Here is a 21,816-nt window from a genome sequence, read left to right on the forward strand (position 1 = left end):
ATTCTCAAAGTATCCATACAGCACCTGCATAAGAATCTCCTGCAGCACTATTTATAAATGCAGATTCCTGGGCCCCAAGAGCAACCTAAGGAATCAAAATTTCTGTGAGATCAAGAAATGTGCATATCTTCACAAGCTCATCTAGGTATTAGTCTGAAAATCAACAGTACATATCCATTTCATTTTTTTCTACTATTTAAAGGAGACATTAGTTAAAACCATCTTTGGTTAAAACATTTTGCCGATACTTAAAATTGCACATATGTAAAGTGTTTGTCAGTATGTGTCTGAAAACATTTAGGCGACAATAATATTGATCAAAAGCAATACCTCTAAATAAAACTTCACTTTTTAGAAAGAGCTTTAGGATAGTGAAGGGAGTTATTAACCAAGGGTTAATGATAAACTAACTAGTCTTCACTCAATATAGCAGTCCACACACTTTATTCAGCAATGTAACAAGAGAGAAGTTCCATTTTGATAGACATAAGGCAGATACAGGGTAGATCTCCAGGGTACATCCTTTATACAGAATAACAACTTCAGGTTGCACAACATGTGGTAGGCATTTGTCGCATACCAATAGCCATTCCTTGCTTATCCCTTCCTAAAAGAGCCCTGATTTTATTAGGGGACACAATATATCTTACCCAGGCATTGCTCACCCCATTCCCCTTTGCCAGGCCTCTCAGGCTCTCTTGTGAACCAGTACCTTCTAATGAGATTTAAGATGAAAATCTGCAAGGGACTTTGGAGAAATATTTTTTTCCCCAAATAAAAAAAACTTGAAAGGAAAAAGCATTCTGTATCCTACTTCCGGCCTTTGATTGGGAATGAAATGTCTGTAACAGCAACAGCCACACTGTACTCACTGGGGAAACAACTATAAGGACAAAAAGCTTCCATAAGGATCCCAGGGGGGAAGAACAGAAAGAGCCTGGGACCTTACGAACATTGTTGAGCCGCTACACAAGCACTGAATTATCTAGTATCTCGAGAGGGATTTTACAATTGTTCAGTGGCCTCTGAGATGTTTTCAACAGATTTTTCTACGTTTCTCCCATACTATGGTTCCATGATTCTCATAAACAAGTGAAGACCAGAATGTGGTCAATGTCCAGCAAAACATTCTTAGTTCTGAGAGAGATGCTTCCCCTAGACTGTTCATAGTATCTATGGAGTCAAGCTTGATACCGCCTTTCATCATCTATCTCATATCATAGTATAAGTACTTTTCCATTTCCAGGGGAAGACATTCTAAGTTCAGTCACCACAAAGACAGGATAGTCTTTGCTTATGCAGAGCCAAGTGAATATAGATAATGGTATTTCTGCACGTTTTTGTATAACCTATGTAAGTGTTACCATGGGTTAATGTATAAGAGATGGAATTTAGAACAATGTAGTTTCTTATCAAAATATCTAGCTGTTTTACTGGAATAATCTACAATCCAGCTATTAGGGATGCTTTCCCACAAAAGTTATCACGAGAAGTATCATTATGGTACATACAGTATAGGGCCTCTCCTCCAGGACTACCCTGTCATATGTCCACAATAAGGCTGTGGAGCTTTCTAGGAGGGGTAAGCGAATTCCAAAACATAGGGAACATGGATTAGACTGGTTCTAGATGAACGGTCTGGCTGGAATACTGACTAAATTCATGCTGAACAAAATATGTGTAGACCATGGGAGCAGATCCAACAATTTAATAAACAGGTCCCCAAGGTAGTGACGGTCTATATCATATTTAGAAAGGAGTCTTTTTTCCATCTTCCTTGGGCTACGAGTACAAAACTCTAGAGTCTCCATGATTTTGAATGTTTAAGAAGTTATTTGTTTTGGCCAAGTTTTTTGTTCAAGGTTTTATCTGTTCTGGTCAAGATTAACTGCAATGCAGGGTTAAAACCAGCTACTCTAGAGTCATGGATCCTTTTTCTAACCAGTGGAGGACCCAGAAGAAATGGGTGGCAAGCTTTTTCAAAGGTCCATCTGGTAAGATTTTGGGGAGCCCACTCAAGTGGGAAAGACCAAGGAAGAACAAGACTTCTATTAGCAGGGTTATCAGGGTAACACTCAGGGCAATAATCAGCTCTGTTAATACGGTCTAAGAATACTTGGTAACATTCATTTTCAACAAGTTCAGTCTGGTACAACCAATGGCCTAGTTCTAAACTAGGGAACCACTGTTGTCCACAGTCAGGGCAATGTGAATTATCTGAGAACATCTGGGCCTAGAAAAACAACACAGAAAGCAATGTAACAGTAAGAGGCAACAATGACACAGATACCCAAATAACCAGTCCTATTACAGGTCTGGTTTAGCAATTTCTCAGTCTGAAAATACTTGGCAACCAGAGTTAAATTTGGCTTGCACCTCCGTGCAATTCTTCAAGATTTCGTCGTCTGTTTTTCACTCAATTGCAACTCAGTCTCTGAACCCAGGGACCGATTTCGTCTATAACGTTGTCAGTCGCTTATTAGCAGCACAGATCTCAGAATAGTTCCTTGAAATCCCAGCTTCTCAAGAAAAGATGGGGCTCTAGTCTAAATTAGTTATTTCTCCTTGTGTGTTATCAGCTGGTGGTATCATGCAGAGGCACTTGGCTTACTCTGCTTTGCTGGTAAATTATTACGTCTGCTTGGTGAAACAGAGGAGCTGACAGGTCCAATGGGTCTTTTGTGGGCGCTGGCACTTGTTGTTGTAACACAGGTACCCAAGTCTTAATGCCTTGGCACTTTACAGTGATGGAGGGGGGTCAGGAAAACCTGGTAGAGTCCTCTTGAGCGTGGATCCAATGAAGTCTTTCTTGGGAGGACCTTAATCAGGACACAGAGAAGTAGCTGATGTTGAGTTGGTTGGAGGGTCTGGAAATGCTTCACATACCTGTAAATGATAAAACTTCAGACGACTCATATGGGCTTTGAGTTGCTCACAATATTATTAGAAACATGCATTTGGAAATCATTTGAGCCAGTCAAGGTGGATGAGAATTGTCTTGTGGGTTTCTCCATGACAATTTTATATGGGTTCAAACCAATGTATCTGTTGGGAGTTATGCTTATTTTGGGCACTAGGAAGGGTTTTGGCTCATTTAAGATTTGTATTAGCTTAGTATTCTTAGGACTAGATTTCTTTTTGCTAACTCCTTTTGCATTTTAGTAATAATAAAGTCTGTATAATCATGTTTAATCTGGTAAAACTTTGAGATTTCTTGTGTATCTCTTCTGTGAAATGGGTGACATATATGATATTCCTGTAATGTGTGGGATAACATTAACAATGGTGACAGCCTTTCTACAAAAGACTTCAATCCATCCAGGAAAATGCTTACAAAATCATCAGGAAATATTGTTAAAAGCTAACTATAGGAAGTTGGAGGCAATCCTTTTGAAGACTGAAAAAGAAACCACGAGGGACAGGTTTTATTACCCACATCTATCTTTATAGGTTTATGCGCATTATAATGTTTAATAAGGCAAGTCAGGTATAGTCCTGAGCAATAGTCCTGAGCAATTCTTGGAAAATATTTAGAAAATAAGTTGGAATTTATAGATACTATCATCATTTTTATACTCCTTCATGACACTGAATGCAACAAATAAATAAGGTCGGGTACTAGGATGTATGGAACAACTGCATAGCCACCTAGAAAGTACTATGTGCCAGAGTACAACATATACCTTGTTTTTCTGCAGTGTTTTGTGAGTTCTGAGGCTTGATCCTGTGAGAGCAGTAAGAGACACAGGGAAAGGTGTGAGTGCTAAGACTATATAAAGATTTGGCCTGAAAAGCAGAGGCGTGAAAGCCTTAGTTGTGGTTTGGCCGAAGCATCTTCCTTACAGACTATCAACGGTAGCTGTGATACTCAGATTTTAAAATGGCAAGTTTAAGAGGTAACTGAAGAGTTTCTGACAGTGCTGCAATACAGGGCTCCTATTCTGATGGGAGCCCCAGATGAGGTGAGAAAGTCAGTAAATATACTGATGTACTTTTTGAGGTTAGGTAACAATGCATGGGTGCGGGCTACCAATTCAGCTCCTCATTCGAAGTGAACAGAAGGGACGCAGGGATCCTGACTTAACCTTTATGGTGACAACACTGAACACCTGAGGGTCCACTGACAAGAGCACCAGAGTAAGTTTCAGTTATTGAATTGGGAAACCTTGCAGTCTAGTACATGGAACAAATGAATAAAGCCACACAATCGTGGGGCTCAACATAAAAGTCACTAGTAGAGTTATATGGCTAAGTCTAACACTAAAAAGATAAGAAATTGTGGATTTTTGGCACGAAACGGGAATATGCAATTGAAAGCACAAGACAGTATTCCACATCCACCAGACTGGCAAAAATCAACAAGTCTGACAATGGGGACTGCACACTCTCGGTAAAACCACCCCTCCCCCAGGACTCCATGTCTCCACTGGCAGTGTCAAGAGCCAGACCTAAAGCTCCAAGTACTCAAAATAAACCCACCCTTCCCCCAACCTTCATTTCTCAACTTCAAGAGTCCACAAAGCACTAGAGACCCAAGTATTCCTGATTTCAAGAACTCTAGTTTTCCTCATGTTTCAGACAAGACAGCCCCTCCTCTGATCCTCTAAACCACTATGGGCCAAGAGTCAAAAAGGGACCCCAAAGCACTAAGTGCTCAGAGTAAGATTACTTATCACCAGCCTCTTCCCTCATTCCTAAGCCTTACCACTGATAGGTGAAGAGGGCCTCCTGAAATGCTCCTGGCAAGATTCTCAAACTCCACTCCCACCCCCCACCCACAGCTTCACTGACATTATCAGCTTGAAAGCATCAGGCCCAACCAAGCTCATCATACCTGTATCTCTGTTTATGCTGACCACTAAATAAAGCCCAGGGCCTCGGAGTGGTACTTCATCCCCTGAGTCTCGAATCCCCATATAGATCCAAGAGCAGACGAGATAACGTCCCCTCTCCTTGCTTTGTTGTTTCCATTTTGATATAGTAAACATTTTAGCCATTTGTCTGTACTGAAACATAAAATCCCTGAGAATAGGGCTTTTTGGCTTTTTATTTACCCAAGTAAATAAGGTTGTATGGAACAACTACACAGCCACCTACAAAGTACTATGTGTCAGAGAAGTACTCATGTTTATGTGCCCAATAAACATAAATAGTAAATACAAATAACTTGAATCCTTACACTCTAACAATAGGAGCATAAATTAGTACAACCACTTTTGGAATTAATTTGGCATTATCTAATAAGGCTGAAGGTGTGCATTTCCTAGAACTCTGTAATTCCACTCTTAGGTATATAACCCAGAAAATTTGCACATCTGCATTTGAAAACATGAATGTAAATATTCACGGTAGTACTGCGTGTAACAGCCAAACAGCCAAAATGACAATGAATGGTAAAATGGATAAACAAATCGAGGTAGGCATATCTTGTTTTATTGCACTTTCCTTTACTGTGCTTCTCACATACTGCATTTCTTAAAAATTGAAGGTTTGCAGCAACCCTGCATCAAGCAAGTCTATCACTATCATTTTTCCAACAGCATTTGCTCACTTCATGTCTCTGTGTCACATTTTGGAAATCCTCACAATATTTCAAACTTTCTCATTATTATCATATGTGTAACAGTGATCTATGATCAGTGATCTTTTATGTCACCGCTGTAAGTGTTTCGAGGTGCCAGAAACCACACCCATGTAAGACACTGAACTTAATAAATGTTGTGTGTGTTCTGACTGCTTCATTGACTGGCTGTTTCCCCATCTCTCTTCCTCTCCTCAGGCCTCCCTATTCCCTAAGACACAACAATATTGAAATTAGGCCAATTAATAATCATACAATGATCCCTAAATGTTCAAGTGAGAGGAAGAGTTGCACATCTCTCATTTAAATCAAAAGCTAGAAATGAGTAAGCTCACTGAGAAAGGCATGTAGAAAGCTGAGACAGGCTGAAAATCAGGCCTCTTGCACCAAACAGCAGAGTTGTGAAAGTGAAGAAAGTTCTGGAAGAAAATGAAAAATGCTGCTCCAGTGAACATACAAGAGCTATGAAAGTGACACAGCCTTACTGCTGATACGGAGACAGTCTGAGTGCTCTGGAGGGAAGATCAAACCAGCCACAACATTCCCTCCAGCCAAAGCCCAGTCCAGAGCAAAATCCTCACTGTCTAATTCTATGCAGGCTGAGAGAGGTGAGGAAGCTGCACGAGGAAAGTCTGAAGCTAGCAGAGGTTGGCTCAAGAGGTTTAAGGAAAGAGGCCGTCTCCGCAAGATCAAAGTGCAACGTGAAGCAGCGGGTGCTGGTGTAGGTGCTGCAGCAAGTGAACCCGAAGATCCAGCTAACTTACTTAATGAAGATCCAGCTAACTTACTTAGTGGTCACACTAACAACAGGTTTGCAATGTAGATTAAAACAGCCTTCTATTGGAAGATGATGCCATCTGTGACTTGCACAGCTAGAGAGGAAATATCAATGCCTGGCTTCAAACCTTCAAAGGACAGGCTGACTCTCTTGTTAGGGACTAATGCAGCTGGTAACTTGAAGTTGAAGCAAAAGGCTTCTTTTTCCCCCATTCCAAAAATCCTAGGGCCCTTAAGAATTATGCTAGCTACTCTGTCTTTCCTATATAAATGGAACAAAGTCTGGATGACAGCACATCTGTTTACAATATGGCTTACTGAATATTTTAAGCCCGCTGTTGAGACCTACTGCTCAAAGAGATTTCTTTCAAAATATTACTGGCCATTAACGATGCACCTGGTCACCCAAGAGCTCTGAGGAATATGTACAATGAGATTAACGTTACTTTCATGCTTGCTAACACAATGTCAATTCTGCAGTCCATGAATCAAGGAGTAACTTAGACTTTCAAGTCTTATTATTACTATTATTTTTCAAGTCTTTTTATTTCAAAAGTATGTTTTGTAAGGCCATGGCTGCCACAGAGAGTGATTCCTCTGATGGATCTGGGCAAAGTAAAATGAAAACCTTCTGGAAATGATTCACCATTTTAGATGCTATTAACAACATTCCTGATTGATGAGAAGAGGCCAAAATATCAACATTAACAAGATTCTGGAAGTGGGTCCCAATCCTCACAGATGACTGAAAGTTCAAGACTTCAGTGGAGGAAGTAACTGTAGATGTGGTAGAAAACAGCAAGAGAACTAGAATTAGGAGTAAAGCCTGAAGATGTGAGTGAACTGCTGTAATTTCATAATAAAACTTTAATGGATGAAGGAGTTGCTTCTTATGGATGAGCAAAGCAATCCATAGAGATGCTTTCTTGAGATGCAATCTACTCCTGCGAAGATTGTTGAAATGACAACAAAAGATATAGAATATTACATAAACTTTGCTGATAAAGCAGTGGCCCAGTTTAAGAGGATTCACTACAGTGCTGAAAAGAAGTTCTAGTGTGGGTAACATGCTACCAAACAGCATCACATGCTACCAAGAAATCATTCATGAAAGGAAGAATCAATGGATGCATCAAACTTCACTGTTGTTTTTTAAGAAATTGCCATAGCCATCCCAACTTTGAGTAACCACCACCCTGATCAGTCAGCAGCCATCAACATCAAGGTAAGACCCTCCTGGCACTTGTTGGGATGAGCACTAGGTGTTGTATGTAAGCCAATTTGACAATCAATTATATTAAAAAAATAAAGGTAAGACCCTCCACCAGCAAAACGATTATGACTCACTAAAAGCTCAAATAATGGTTAGCATTTTTTAGCAATAAAGGTATGTACACTTAAAGAAAACATAATGCTATTGCATCATTAACGTACTAAGGTATAAACATAACTTTTATATGGACTGGAACCAAAAATCTGATTTGACTTACATTATTGAGATATATGCTTTACTGCAGTGGTAGGTAAAAAATCTTCACTAGTCTCCAAAGTATGCCTGTATTACGTACATATACACACACAGATGAAACTCAAGAATATTAACCTAAAAAAACTGAAAGTAGTAGAACCCTCCCACACACAAACTTATACATTTTCATTTACATCAAGTTTCAATATATTATTTAGGAATAAATATTCAATAAAGCTAAAAAGAAAACAACAAGCACAAGGAGAATTGTTACTTTTGATGGGAGAGAAAAGGAGATGGGATTGGGAAGGGTATACAGAACATTTCAAATATTGTCACAAATATTTTTTTAACTCTTTGGAGGCACAAGGTTCACTGTATCATAAAACCTAATTGCTTACAGAATCTCTATTCAATGTTATAATTTTTAAAAAGATTAGAGTGGAAATACTAATGGGCTAGAAAAAGAGACTAATAGGCAGAACCAAAATTTCACATTGTGGACCAGAAGAGCGCAGCAGTTACTTTGCCCAGAGGGTGGCTAATATACTGAGGACCAAAAAAAGCCTTACAGAAGGATACAGATCTTAGTTTTTCTTATAAAATTGTAAACAACTCTCTCTTCACAGAAATGAGACCTACCTAATACTGATATGGAAAAGAAAGTTTACCTAGGAATACTCCCATAAAGACATGCATCGTTTTGCAGGGACATTATTTCATATGGTGCTTTTGTACTAAATTAGAAAAAGGAACCCTTCTTCTAAGTAAGTTGTAGCCCAGAGAACCTCACTTGGCCAGGTATTCAATAGTAATCCTCTGTAAGATAATAATGCTTACTAACAATATCTAACGCCGAGTGCCATTGTCTCTTCTGAGCATTTTACGTGTATTAACTCATGTAATCCTTAGAATAATCAATTTTATGGTAAGGAAACAGAAAGGTTGAGCAACTTGCAAAGGTCACACAGGTCACTGCAGAAAAATAAGTATTTGAATCCAGGAAGACTGGTTCCACAGCCTGTACTCCTAGCTACTATAAGACACAGCCTTTTTGAAGTAGGAACAGTTAAGCTTTAAGAAGCCTCTTCTTACATATGAGCTGTTTGCTGCTCTTCAACAGTGTGTATATACTGAGGTAGGGGTGGAGAAAATCACCTATCGCAATTTTCCACTTTCACACAGTAAGATCTAGGATACGTTTAGGGGGTCCTGCATCCACTGAAATTACATACAAATGTTTTATGTACACATGTGTTTTTTTCCTAGAAAGAGGTATTTTTAGACTCCCAAAAGAATCTGACGTAGTTCAAAACCATTACGTGTTAATGGTTCCCAATCATTTTACTACCAAATGCAATTTTTATTCCTAGCACACCCTTCCTCAGATCTCATTTTGGAAGGATGTCTAAACAATCAGCATTCCTGTAATAATTTCATTTTCTCATTTTTATTAATTAGACATCTGGGGCTTCTGGGTGGCTCAGTCAGTTAAGTGTCTGATTTCAGCTCAGGTCATGGTCTCACAGTTCCGGAGTTCAAGCCCTACGTTGGGTTCTGTGGTGACAGCTCAGCACCTGGAGCCTGCTTCGGATTCTGTCTCCCTCTCTTTTTGCCCCTTGCCTGCTCACACTCTCTCTCTCTCTCTCAAAAATAAAATAAACATTAAAAAAATTTATTAGACATCTGCCAATGTCAATCTGCCAATCAGAACTTCTAACAAAGAAAGAAGATAGTGTTACTGGCCCTGGTTAAGAAACTTTCAGTATTTTAAATTACAGATAAATAGTCAAAATTCCTCTATCATCAAGTTGGAAAGATTTAGATATTCTGGATTTGTTTCCTTCCTCAATTCCATTATTAGCTTAAGTTAAAAGTAGCTGATTTAGGGGCGCCTGGGTGGCACAGTCGGTTAAGCGTCCGACTTCAGCCAGGTCACGATCTCGCGGTCCGTGAGTTCGAGCCCCGCGTCGGGCTCTGGGCTGATGGCTCGGAGCCTGGAGCCTGCTTCCGGTTCTGTGTCTCCCTCTCTCTCTGCCCCTCCCCCATTCATGCTCTGTCTCTCTCTGTCACAAAAATAAATAAACGTTGAAAAAAAAAATTTAAAAAAGTAGCTGATTTAAAGTAAATATGATTACTATTAGGCTTGTAGAAATACTGAAAATACCTTGAGAACCACCATTAATTACTCTGATTAAACGTAATTTTTTAAGTTCCTGAGGAAAACAACCATGTACTAGACCCAAAGCCACGAACTATGGATACATAGAGAAAATCTTACAGGACTTCTATGTGTCTAGGGAATCCAGAAAGGAAACCATACTTTGGGTAAAGGCTAAATGCCTTCAGAGAGATATAAAAAGATTGCATGTAGAGTTCCTAGGAAATTCTGGAAGGCCCACAGAAAAAGCAAGGTTTTCAAACAAATCTTTTAACCAACAACAGTTTTAAAAGCCAAAGTTTAAAGTTTCTCCACTGCATAAATGTCATACAAATGAAAAACACAAATCAGGTTTTTTGGTAAGAACTAAAGTAAATTTATAATTCTTCCTGAAACTTTATTGGAAGAAAATTTAGAAAACAGCACTTTAACTGAAAAATGAAAATGCAACTCTATTTAATCCACTGAAATGTATATCTACTAATAATGGCAGCTTAATACATACTAATTACCTTCATTAAATATTTTGATTATATTTTATTCTTCACTATTTCCTGAATAGATGTTAGGAAGCAAGCTCAAATCTGCCTTTGACAGATAAGAAGTGTCTCATTCTTTTTATCATATGATAATCTAAGTCTCAGACTGAGTCAGGATTGGGGTGACTTCTCCAGGAAAACATATCCCTCAGACTACAGCCTTAGCTAACTCTCCACATGATACATAAAATCAAAAGACAGAAACACAAGGGCACCTGGGTGGCCCAGTCGGTTAAGTGTCCGACTTTGGCTCAGGGCATGATCTCAAGGTTCGTGGGTTTGGGCCCTGTGTCGGGTTCTGTGCTGACAGCTCAGAGTCTAGAGCCTACTTCAGACTGTCTCCCTAGCTTTCTGCCCCTCCCCCACTCATGCTCAGGATGTCTCTCTCTCTCAAACATTAAAAAAAAAAACAAAACAAAAAATGTAAATGCTTTAAACCCTGAATTCCTATTTTGAATATTTTTTCCCATGGAATATTATATTCTAAGGCTAACCAATAATCAAAAATGTCTATTTTTTATAGAAGACAATATCTCTGATACATTTCACACATAAACTCAAATCTTTTGAGTTTCATATTTTGTAACTAGTTTAGAATTTAGATGACAGGAGATTAAGGAGTATGGGCATAAAAAGGAACTTCTTTTTAAGTTCACATAATCTAAACTAATTCTGTTCAAAATTTATTATGAAAATAAATGCTCCTTAAAGAAGTCTTCAGATTGTTTTGTGAGGAACTAGCTCTAATCTAGTTAGAAAAAAAAATTCGATCCTGAGTTAGAAAACAGCTGCAGAGTGTTCTCCTCTCACCCCAGGAACTGACAGATAAAACAGGTGTATGTATGGATTGCTAGCATACCTTAAAGGGGAACAACTGCTTTAGGCATTTATTGGTACATTTCAACTGACCTTGCCCTAATGGACCAAAATCCATCCTTCAAATTGTTACAGTTTCAATTTCAAACACCAGCAGTCAAACCTTTAAGGTTAACATGAGTCATTCAATAGTGAGACTCAGTGCCAAGCTTAGGTATTTCTATACTTATACCAGCCATTTGTCTCTATTTCAAACTAAATTTCTAAGGCTTTCTAAGTCTTGCCCACTCCTCTGTACCATATTTGTTGTCATAATATGTTAGTATTATCTTCACAATTTCCCACAACTTCCCAGTATTTCTATTAATTGGTACTTTCATATATTTGAAAGGGAATTTGAAAAAGTACTAAAGAAAGAAAAAAAAAAGTACTCCAATTACTTCCTAAGGTAACTGTTTCTTAACTAAGGACTAAATGCCTGGAACAGTTCAAATATCATACATATTTTCTGAGTAAAGAAACTTCCTTTCCTTCTTATCCTTTTTACCCTTCTTAGTCCCTCCCAACTCCTCTGACTTGTAGTTCAGATTTGGGTGGACTAAGCACAGGCAGTAAGCAAAGCACAAAGGATCAAAGAGTTTGCTAATATTTGGGTACACTAATGGATTCCCAGTTTTAGCTCAACTCCGCTAATCACCTTTACTATCTACACTAAGTCAACACATTTGTATTAAACTTTTTATTTTGAATACATTTTATTTTTTTTAAAGAGGTGTAAGTAATCTCTACACCCAACATGGAGCCTGAACTCAAAACCCCAAGATCAAGAGTCACATGCTCTAATGACTGAGCCAGCCAGGCACCCTAATGATATATATTTTTTAAGATTTTATTTTTAAATAATCTCTATATCCAATGTGGGGCTCAAACTCACAACTCCAAGATCAACAGTTGTACACTCTACCAACTGACAGACAGCTAAGCACCCCCTGAACTAATTTTAAACTTACAGAAAAGTTGCAAAAATATTGCAGAGTTCTCTTACATCCTTTATCTAGTTTCTCCCAAAGTCAACATCTCATAAAATTGAAGTACAATTATAAAAACCAAGAATCATTGGTTTTTATCCGCTAAACTACAGACTGTTCAAATTTCACCAGTTTCTCTATTAATGTTGTTTTTCTGTTCCAGGTACAACCTGGGATCTCATATTGCATTTAATTGTTAGTTCTCTTGCGTCTCCAAACTGAGACAGTTCCTCAATCTGTAATTTATAGTTTCTTGTCTTTTGTGACCTTTTAGTCTTTGTGACCTTGACACTTTTTTGAAAAGTAATGGTCACTTATTCTGTCTGATGATCCTCAATTTGGGTTTATATAATGTTTTTGCATTCATTTTGTTGCTCCAACTTTGGCCATTAGGAGCTCCTTCAAGTTGGCTCCTGTGTGCCTTCAACCAGGACCCTCAACTTTTTTGATCATTTCCTGAATTTCAAGCACTACAAGATGTTCCAGGCTCCCTGTCCCAGCCCTGGAGTCAACTATGTCTCCAAAAATCCTAGTTCTTTTTATCAAAAGATAGTGTTCAAAAACCAGTTTCACTTCAAGCCAACAATCTGGACAGCCACCACTAGTATTTGTTTCCTTACTAAACTTATTAACTGGAAATCATCAGTGTCATGTTGGAGCATGTTAGAAATGCACATTTTTGGGCCCCACCCCAGACCTACTTAACCCAGAATCTCTGAGAGGCTGGTGCAGGAGTTTGTGTTTTAAGAGGTTCACCAGATCATTCTAATGTTTCACCACAAAGTCTGAGAAACACCACTTTAAAGAATAGTTTTCCGGCACTATAAACCCTATGTTTATCTCTTAAAAAGTTTATTCTTATTAAACTTATCTCTTATTAAAAGCTTACTCTTAATAATTCATCTTGTATATAAATCATACTTTCATTGATACAATTAATAAAACTATAGGTGAATGCCTCTTCTGTTCAGGCACTCAACACTTCCCTATTCATCATTTTCCTATAAAAACTGTTTTTAATGTGGTCACAGTAGTTACAAATACTGTTACTTTTATATACAGAGAAATTGTAGGTCAGCCTCCAGGATCAATTCCTGTCTACATAAAGGACCTAAAATCCACACACTGAAGCTGCAAAAATAAACCCCTTGCAGCACTCTCCTCTGAAGTAAGACTGCCTAGGCCTGACCGACTGCTCCAGTACCTGGCTTGAACTCTTCTCTATGCCTTCGTTTTCTTAACCACAAAAAGGAGTAACACTACCTAGAAGAAAGAGGCACTGTAAGAGTTAACGAGCAGCATTTGCCATAATGAGGGCACACAACAAGCCCTCAAAAACTATTAAATGAAAGTGTCACTAGAGGTTTTTATTAATTATTTTAATATTTATTTTTGAGACACACACACACACACACACACACACACACACACACACACACACACACAGCACAAGTGAGCAGGGCAGGGGAAGAGAAGGAGACACAGAATCCAAAGTAGCAGGCTCCAGGCTCTGAGGTATCACCACAGAAGCCGGTGTGGAGTTGGAATTCACGGATCAGGAGATCGTGACCTGAGCTGAAGTTGGACACCTAATCAACTGAGCCACCCAGGTGCCTAGAGATTGTATTTTTTGAAATGAGGAGAGCAAATGGAAACCGTGTTAAAAGAAAATTATGCTGTTTCTTCACTAGATCAGAATAAAGGCAGACCCAGACAGCTTTATTTACAGAACTAAAAACTCTCAGAAGTTAACCAATCTTTTAAATTTGACTTTCTGCAAAAAAGGTTATTACATTCACATTACACATGCCCACGATCAAGGGCTAAACGAGAGGGTGTGTGTGTGTGTGTGATCTTTTGAAAAAATTTTTTAATGTTTATTCATTTTCGAGAGACAGACCGTGAGCAGGGGAGAGGCAGAGAAAGAGTGAGACACAGAATATGAAGCAGGCTCCAGGCTCTGAGCTGTCAACAGAGACCCATGAGGGACTTGAACTCATGAACCAGGGATCATGACCTGAGCCGGACAGATGCTTAACCCACTGAACCACCCAGGCGCCCCACAATTTAATCTTTTGAAGTATTATAATTATAGGTGGATTTTCTTCCTATTTTGATTACCAAAATCATGGTGTTAGTAAAGAGGAAAACAGCCCAATTTCCCATCTGCTGGGTCCTTAAACTATCCCATTTAATACTCCAAATAACCCTATGAATCTCTAACTTTGCAGACAAGGAAAGGCGATCAGAGCAATACAGTAACCTGCCCAAGTCACACAGTGACAGAACAGGAATTCAAACACAGCTCTCACTCCAAACTCTATACTTATAACCAATGTTGGGGACACTGTTCTTAATTCACAAAATGCCTGATTTGCTGTACAAAACTTGTGATAAAGTATAGTCACTCTATGGAATTATCTCTTGTGGGACACAATAGTAGTCATAAGATGTAGAATACTAATTAAATTGTAACACAATTAAAATTCTAAATGCGAAATGAGTAACAGCAGAAGCAGATAGGGAGTCTCTGAGCAAACTTCCCCTTAGGAAATTCAAGAGGCATTTCAGAGAAACGTAGATTTCCATGGTATAATTTAAAATAACTTCTTAGGCAAAAACAAATTATATACAAGACACAACACCTTATTAAAATACTCAATAATCCTCAAATATTATTAACTAAGTTCATAAGTTACTCTATTCATGAGTTATAGGAGCTCTCAGGCTTGTATTATCTCTATGCTAGTAAGAAAAACAAATGAAATAGAGCTTAAATGAGTCATTCATGGTTATGTGATAAACCAGCAACAAAACTGGTAATCAAGTTGTGGACTCTGCCTTCAGCATAATAAACATTACTGAGAAGAGGTGCTCACTTAAAAGTTTCCATAGCAAACGTCAGATTTAAGCCATTCTAATCCATACAGACTCCTGAGATTTTTAGTTCTTGTATCATGAAATTCCTTTTCTCATTAAATGATTTTCCACTGACCATTTATATGCTAATCATGTGCTTAAAAAATAAAACTGGTAAATATGGATAGATTCCATGGCCCTAATTCTTAAAAAAAAAAAAAAAAAAAGACAAAGATTTCTCATACAGATCTAAAATAAAATGTTTTAAAGTCTAAAAACCGGTAAAACTAAAAGTGGTATATAGAATCAGATTAAGATAACTCATTCCTGTAACCGTGTATAAAGTCTAACAAGCACTACTAATAAAGTAGAGAATACTACACACTTTCTTCTTTTCCTCTCACTCCCTGCCCCACTTTTTTAGGGAGTACTATACACTTTCTTGAAGAAAGAAAAGAGTAAACTTTCTCAAGAGGTATGAAATACAACTGAGAATACGTACATAATACATAAACAAATGAATAATTGTAGCGTCTAACTAAACTTCAACCTTGGCCCTTTTTAGCACCATTAAGGCTAAAAAAGGTGGGGCGCGGAGGTGGCACTACTTTATAAGGATTGAGATGACGTAGGATGAGATCCTGCTAATAAGCACGCAGGTAAAGGGAGTAATCACCCACAGCGGTAGTCAGATATCCCGTTTACATTTTGAGCCTTATAGAAATTCTGCTTCTCGTCTCAAAGTCCAACCCAAACATTTATTCCCACCTTAATCTGTTTAACGTTTACAAGACTCTGCTTTTCTTCTTTTACTACCAAAAAAAAAAAAAAAAAAAAAAAATACGCCCCCAACCTTCCCCGTGTAAGGTTTTTGCTGTAGGGAGGTGGGGGCGGGGAGGGATCGTTTTGGAAAAATCTTTCTAAAGAAGCTTTCAGATCAAATATTAACACATGTAAAAGTTGTATATACATTTTACTTACTTACAAATTCTAGCAGGGTCTTAAATCGTCGACTGTCAACGTCTGGAGAGCCCTTCGGTGTTCTTTTTGCCCCACAACGCCGGGCTGCACCCCACCTCGGACGCGGAGGATCAGAACGTCGTCCCGGTCCCAGTCCACGTGACGAAGACCTTCGTGGGGAGGGGAGGGGAGGGACGCACGGAATGCTGGGACTGGTAGTCGGCCCGCCCCTCCTCCTCCCATGTCTGCACGCCCCTCTCTCCACTCCCCACCCGCTGGCCAATGCCAGGGTGAGAGGCGTGGCGAATGCGCACCACAGAACTGCCTGGGACCATATCCCTGCAATCCTACAGGAAAGCGCGCTTCTCTGCAAGACACCGGGGAACAACCCATGGAACCAGTACTGTGAGGGCACTACCCAATAATGCCCAGTACCAGTTAGACGTGGCTTGGAACTTGGCCTCTACCTTTACAAGGTGAGTGTCCTCAAACGAGTTGCTTAATCTAACCCTCAGTCTGCTCCTGTCAAACGGGGACAAGGCTACTTACAAACCTCATTTGTCCGTAAACATGCTAATGTACCTAACAGTACCTGCTAAGTTATAGTAATAAATGATGAAAAATAGCTATTATTTTGGTCAATCCCATAAATGTGCAGATTGAGAGATGGCAAGGAATTTAGCGAAGAACACACGATTGGTTAGGGGCAAGTAAGTCTAAAACACCTGTACCTGACGTACACTAACTCAAAACAACACAGAAGAAACCTACTCTCCTAAAGCTCAGTTTCCCTTTCCTCTTTTTTTCTGTAACACTTCTAACCAAAACACTATTTTACTTTGATTTTTATCTGACCCCTGTGGAATATAAACTCCAAGGCAGGGAGGGTTGTCTTTGGTCTACTCTTTCACTACCATATCCCCAGTACCTAGAAGAGGGATTGTGTAGTACATTTCAGAAGATAAATATTTATTCGATTAATGATTCTTTATGTGGTGGTGATTTTTGGTGGCTTCATTTCTCAATCATTCTCTTTCAGCAAAAGTCACAGGATTCCTAAATACTGTTTAATAATTGACTGCAATTTCTAAATCAATAAAGAATAAGTGGAACAGTATTTACTACATCCCACTCATTTCATTGAATTTAACTTCACTTAATTTCAGTATAACACTTCCAGCTAGACATTTTCATTTGCAGTAACTGTCTAAAATACTTTCCATTTACTTGTGAGAATGGGAAATAAATGGAGTTGGCTTGCTTTAATATTTTAATTTTTTCCTTATTAGAAAAGAACAGTGTTGGGGCCCCTGGGTGGCTCAGTAGGTTAAGTGTCTGACTTCGGCTCAGGTCATGATCTCACAGTTCATGGGTTCAAGCCCCTCGTCGGGCTCTGTGCTGACAACTCAGAGCCTGGAGCCTGCTTCAGATTCTGTGTCTCCCTCTCTCTCTGCCCCTCCCCTGCTCATACTCGGTCTCTCTTCAAAAATAAATAAAATGTTAAAAAAAAAAAAAAAAGGAACAGTGTTGCCTTTCTGCTAAGATAATAGAGTTATTTTCCTATCTGACCAGATAGGTGATGATGCACAATGAATTGATAAATGCTTTCTAAGTAACTAGATTTCTGCTTACCCTAAAAACAAAAACAAACTTCATATACAAAAATCACATTTTAAAATAAACTGTGTCCTTTAAAATAGCTGCTTTAAGGGTGCTCGGGTAGCTCAGTCACTTAAGCGTCCAATTGGGTTCAGGTCATGATCTCACGGTTCATGGGTTCGAGCCTGCATTGGGCTCCAAGCTGCCAGCGCAGAGCCTGCTTGGAATTATAGCTCTCTTCCTCTCTGCCTTTTCCCAACTCACACTTTCTCTCAAAATAAATCCATAAACTTAAAAAAATAAAAGAGCTGTTTTAGAAATCCAGCGTCAACAACACTAGATTTCTAGACTCAGGCATAACAGCTAGGTATACAAATTGATGCCATTTAATCTGAATTATAATTTTTAATAGAGATCTTCCCTCATATATGGCAAATACCCTAAGGCTAAAGAATACACTCATTAATTTTTCATATATTTATCAAACATCTACGTTGGTACAGAATAGTTTGATAAATATATGAATTAAATGAGTGTATTCTTTGTTATAATCATTTCTTCTCTAACCTGTCTTCTCTTTCGAGCCACTGAATTCCTCCACATCTCTCACGTTCCCAAAGTAATTGTTTAACAACCAGAGCTCATGCCCCCTCTTGGTAATGGTGACCCAGCAAACCCCTTCCACTACTGGCTATGAATCTACTGCCTCTAACGTCAAGTCTTTTGGGGCCACTCTTACAGTTTGGAAAACACCTACAGCAGAATATCTGGTTTCATAAGAGTTTAGCCTCACTTCACAGTTAGTGATGAAAGTTGGTATTTGTAAGATTGCTAGGAGTGGGAGACAATCCTAGCCTACGCCAGGGCGAGGATTATGGATTATTATCTAGACCAAAGAGGGAAAACCCTAAGCAAATATATGTGTTAATGTTAAAGCTACCATGCCTCTGACTTTACTTAATGTTCTCATGATTTGTTTCTTTGGAAAGTGAAAGCCATTAGTTTCTTTCCTAAGCTTTTACAAGCATTTTAAAATTTCAAAACACCACCATACTGATTATTCAACAGGTAGAACCTCTCATCTTCTCTGATTATTCAGCAACATGTAGAACCTCTTGTCCTTTGTTTTTAAATATGTCCCCAAACCTAAGTTTTAAAGTTTGTATCCAAAGTGTCTATGTAGAGACTATACTGGTAAATGTTTTAAAGACGTACTTAATATGCACTGATGTTCATAATATAAACTTTGTATATTAACACTATTAAAGTTTTATATCCTTTAAAAATTACATGAAAGAATTTTTACAATTATATGTTAATGAGCACTATAATAGGCACCTTACAGAGAAAGGGTTACTTAAATCGTGAATAAAAGCCAGGTATTACCAAGTATCAGTACTTTTCAGCATTTTATCGGAAAAGAATTAAGACTCACAAATTTTCCACATACAATACCACTTATCCCAAGCGGACAAAGGAGAATACTAGAGTTTTAATTTTCCCATAAAAAGTTAAAAAAAAAAAAAGCAGCATCTCCTTTGATACTGTTCCTCCAGCTTCTTTGGCTATATTGTATATTGTAAACAGAACTAAACTACTGATCCTAACAGTCTAAAACCTAGGTGACTCTCTAAAGCATGTAACTATCTAGCCAAATGTATGGACAATTAGTGAAAATACAATACACCTGAGGCTTTCATTAAATTGAAATTTGTGCCCAGTTTAAGCAAGCGAGTCACTGAAAAACATTCTAAGGTGATTTAAAATACCTGAAATAAACATCTTCCAAAATTTCAGAATGACTCAGTAATTGGTTTCCAAAATTACAATTTCTTAAACCTATTCACTAAAATAAGTTCTAGAAAGTCTTCCAAGACAAGTGTATATGTTTGAGGGAACAATCTTTTCTCTCAATTATTGACTTTCTATATGTCTAAATTTGGCTAGTTACTGCAGATTATCCACATCTGTAAATATGAAGAGTTGAAACAAACAGCTTTTATCATGCTTTCTTATTCAATAAACTAAACGCAAGAAACCCTAAATCAAAGTCAGTAGATCAAGTCATGCCCAGAATCAAAATAAGAATGGGCCATAAGTTAGAATTACAGCGCTCTTATTTAATCAGTTATTTGTTCATCGCTCAACGTCCATAACACAGCACTAATAAGGTTTCCGAACAGTGCTGCTGGAATACAGCTTTAACACGAAAGCCAGGAATAAGACTGCATACATTCTGCAAATGGAAATCTACCCGAGCGTATACCTGCAGATACGACTTTGCACTCTCAACAGGTGACTTAAAATTTAAAACTGGCTGCCTTCACAAGGGGCTTAAAAACTAAGAAATTTCCAAGAAAAGATAGCCCTTGCAAAAGGATCTTTATATCATCACTCCAGTAATAAGTTTGGAAAGGCATGGCTAAGGTAGGCGTCGATCAAAAAGGTTCCAGGAAAACTGCGCAACAGCCTGGGGGCGAGGACCGAAACTTCTCCCCCCGCCACGACTTTCGTTCGGCCTTCCCCCAGAAACTCGGAACAGGGGGCCAGGACCGGCGTCTCCTGCGTGCGGGCAACAGTTGCCACGAGCAGCTGGGCTCAGGAAAGGCAATTTGCCCAGCCAGTTGTCCCTTCTCCGTCGTCCCCTCCCACCTTCCCCCAAGGCCAAGGACAGCGACGTCGTCCTCCCTCTTCTCCTCCTCTTTGGTGCCTTCAGCCAGGAGGCGGGAGTGACCCGCAGCAGCTGACCCAGCATAGGCACTGCCTCTCCCACAGCCCTCAGGACACACCATGGGCCCAGAGGCGGGTTTGCAGCACAGCAGCGACGACGCAGGCGGAGGCCCCGGCGACTCTCAACTGCCTCCCTGACCGCCACGAGCACCGCCCGACACCCCGAAAAGTCGTCGCCACCCACGGCAGGAGAATCTAGGGACCCCAAATCCACCTTCGCGATCGACTCAAGCTACGTCAACAACTATGGCGGGCGACGGGAGGCGGGAGGAGCCGGGGAGGGAAGGATGGGGGCTATACGTCACACCCCGGCCCCCCTTGCGGGAGGGTAGGCGCCGGCTCGCCCCTCAAAATGGCGGCGGCAGTGACGCGCCTGCGTACGGAATTCCTTCGCCGTCGCGCCCCGGCCGGCGGGAAGTGAGGTTCTCGGAAGAGCCGCCAGAAGTGTACGGCGACTTCGAGCCCCGGGTAGCCAAGGAAAAGTCCCCGGCGAGAAGACGAGTCCCGCTAGAAGAGTTCCGGCCTGATTCTGAGAAAGAGGAAGTGAGAGAAAGCGCCTACTACCTTCGTTCTCGGCAGAGGAGGCAGCCGCGACTCCAGGAAGCCGAGGAGATGAAGACGCGAAGGACTACCCGTCTACAGCAGCAGCAGTCACAGCAGCCTCTGCTAGAGCCGTCTCCGGTTACGACCAGGAGAGGGTTACGGGACTCTCATTCCTCTGAAGGTGAGACCGACGGAGGTAACAGTCTCCGCCGCGAGCCGGGGAGCGAGCGCAGGCGCGCGGGCGCGAGCGGTGTGTGCGCGTGTCGGGCGGGCGTAAGCTCCCGCCCAGCTCATCCCCGCCGGGGCTCCAGTGGCTCCGCGGCGCGGATAGACGGGCGCCCCCACGCGGGGTCCGCCCCGACCGCAGGCGGGCAAGAGGTGCAGGCGGCTGAGGGTTGGGTAGGCAGTCGTGCTGAGCGACCTGATCCGGGAGCTCTGCGCATCCCTGTGCGTCGAGCAGGGGCGTCCCGAATTGCCTTTATCTGCAGGCCGTCACGGAGGGTGGACGAGTTAGGTGGCAGGCGCGACATCAAAACACTTGGGACTCCGTTTCACTTCAGTTTCCTCTGTCCTGCGGATGTTGCTACCAAAGCCACTTCCATTTCCTCCTTTAACTCTGAAAAGCCAGAAGTCCCTAGCTGAGAGTTATGGTTCTAATGTAACCTTCCAGTCTTTTTCCAACGCTACCCAGGTCAGGGGAGAGGGAAGGGAAATTTGGGGAGTGGGCGTTTCAAGGGATAGAGTGGTTGATGAAT

The 21,816-nt window shown here is 40.2% G+C and overlaps 3 protein-coding genes across 7 annotated transcripts in view; 1 reads left to right on the plus strand and 2 right to left on the minus strand.

Moving 5' to 3' along the window:
• Positions 1-21,185, minus strand: part of LOC124510127 (torsin-1A-interacting protein 2-like) — a 37,098-nt gene extending 15,913 nt beyond the window's left edge. The window contains exon 1 of one of the 2 annotated variants that reach the window (XM_047076850.1): positions 21,083-21,185. The gene's annotated coding sequence lies outside the window, so the exon portion shown is untranslated. Of the gene's footprint in view, positions 1-16,210; positions 16,288-21,082 lie in introns of those variants that run through there. The other variant, XM_047076851.1, reaches the window with a different exon arrangement.
• LOC124510128 (torsin-1A-interacting protein 2) lies at positions 428-21,169 on the minus strand. 3 transcript variants are annotated; one of them, XM_047076854.1, is made up of 2 exons: positions 21,083-21,169; positions 428-2,886 (listed from the first exon to the last, which is right to left on the minus strand). In XM_047076854.1, exon 2 carries the CDS (start codon positions 2,225-2,227, stop codon positions 1,832-1,834), a length of 396 nt encoding a protein of 131 aa, XP_046932810.1. In that variant the 5' UTR covers positions 2,228-2,886; positions 21,083-21,169; the 3' UTR covers positions 428-1,831. The 3 variants fall into 3 exon arrangements, with proteins under 3 accessions (XP_046932810.1, XP_046932809.1, XP_046932808.1); XM_047076853.1 differs by lacking the exon at positions 21,083-21,169 and adding an exon at positions 16,215-16,297; XM_047076852.1 differs by lacking the exon at positions 21,083-21,169 and adding an exon at positions 16,211-16,292.
• Positions 20,754-21,816, plus strand: part of TOR1AIP1 (torsin 1A interacting protein 1) — a 44,145-nt gene continuing 43,082 nt past the window's right edge. For both annotated transcript variants that reach the window (XM_047076848.1, XM_047076849.1), the window contains exon 1: positions 20,754-21,242. In XM_047076848.1, the coding sequence (XP_046932804.1) occupies positions 20,765-21,242 (478 nt within the window). In that variant the 5' untranslated portion in view covers positions 20,754-20,764. The remainder of the gene's footprint in view (positions 21,243-21,816) is intronic.

The sequence above is a fragment of the Lynx rufus genome, unplaced genomic scaffold (assembly GCF_022079265.1).
Source record: "Lynx rufus isolate CCGP_SWC_20201006 ecotype Redwood Valley unplaced genomic scaffold, mLynRuf1.p SCAF_15, whole genome shotgun sequence".
Lineage (NCBI taxonomy): Eukaryota > Metazoa > Chordata > Mammalia > Carnivora > Felidae > Lynx > Lynx rufus.

Coding starts and splice junctions, on each gene's coding strand:
- LOC124510128 (XM_047076854.1), bottom strand. CDS start 2,227: ATGTTCTCAGATAATTCACATTGCCCTGACTGTGGACAACAGTGGTTC.